This window comes from Entamoeba histolytica, genomic scaffold (assembly GCF_000208925.1).
Source record: "Entamoeba histolytica HM-1:IMSS scf_1104750518181 genomic scaffold, whole genome shotgun sequence".
Taxonomy (NCBI): domain Eukaryota; phylum Evosea; order Mastigamoebida; family Endamoebidae; genus Entamoeba; species Entamoeba histolytica.
The window spans coordinates 875-2,186 of NW_001915738.1; the positions used below are offsets into that span (position 1 = coordinate 875).

At 20.4% G+C, this 1,312-nt stretch overlaps 1 protein-coding gene across 1 annotated transcript; it reads left to right on the forward strand.

The window, feature by feature from the left end:
- Positions 1-696: 696 nt before the first annotated feature.
- On the forward strand, positions 697-1,281 carry EHI_123120 (uncharacterized protein; the record flags this gene model as incomplete). Its single annotated transcript, XM_001914478.1, has 1 exon — positions 697-1,281. One exon carries the CDS (start codon positions 697-699, stop codon positions 1,279-1,281), a length of 585 nt encoding a protein of 194 aa, XP_001914513.1.
- Positions 1,282-1,312: the final 31 nt, after the last annotated feature.

Here is a 1,312-nt window from a genome sequence, read left to right on the forward strand (position 1 = left end):
TTTATTGGAATTTCTTCTTAGACTTTGAATTTCACTATTTCTTTATCTCATATATTTATTTTCTTGTTATAGAGAGATACAATGTGTTATTTTATATACTTCTTTTTGAATATCTTCTATATTTTTACTTTCTTCATTTATATAATTAATTATTTCATTATATTTTTTAATGAAGTAACAATTAACATATGTTGTTTTATTTATTTCTTGTTCTTCTTCTATACTTGCTTCTTCTTTGTTTCCATACTTGATTCTTCTTTTCACTTTATTTTTGTCTTTTCTGGTAATATTTTTTATTCTTATATATTTTTCCTTTGTTTTTATTATTATCATAATATTATTGATTAGACACTATACCTGTATTATTGTATTTATGTTTATAACAATTATTGTTTATTATAAATGTGTTTAATTGAGAATTGATTATGGCGGTTATAAATATAATAAAATGTCATAATATGACGATAGTTATAATTTTATGATTATTGTTATAACCATAACAATATCAGATAAGTCTGTTTGTTTGTGTAAATTATTTCAATATAATTATCATTGTATGTTGTATTTTAGAAATATGTCTTATGATAAGAAAAAAAGAAAAGAAGAAACAAAATAAGAAAAAAGAGTTTTAAGAATTAGAGAAAAGGAAAAAAAAGAATAACAAAAATGGACTAAAAATTAGAAATAAGAAAATAAATGGAATGTGTGAAACGGTTCAACAATTATATTTACCACACATATCCACAAGTGTATTTTAATACATTAGACCATTGTTATTATCAATTTGTTGAAGTTAAAAAAGAAGAGTTTAATAAAGAAAGAATAGAAATAATAGAAAAATGTAATTCACCATATCTAAGATGTTATATGAATGAAAGTAATAAAGAAATCATTTCAATAAGATTTTCATTAATTAAAGCAAAACAAAGTATTAAAGAATTTTGTGAAGAAACAAAAGTTAATGGAGAAATTATATGTAAAATATTTCTAGAATTAATTGATGCAATAGTGATACTTCATAAAAATGGGAGTTTTCATGGGAATTTAAATGAAGAAACAATATTTATTGATAATAAAGAATATAACATATCAATAGGATCAATAGGATGTTTAAATGGAGAATATAAAAAAGAGGAAATGATGAAAAAAGATTATGAAGATATTGGAATTGTAATGATAAAAATTATAAGTAAAGAATTTGAAAGAAAAAAAGGAGAAGAAATAATAAAAGAAATAAAAGAAAAAAAGAAAGAAAGGATAGAAATGGGTTACAAAAAATAGTAATGAATTATTTACTAGTTTTTTTATGACG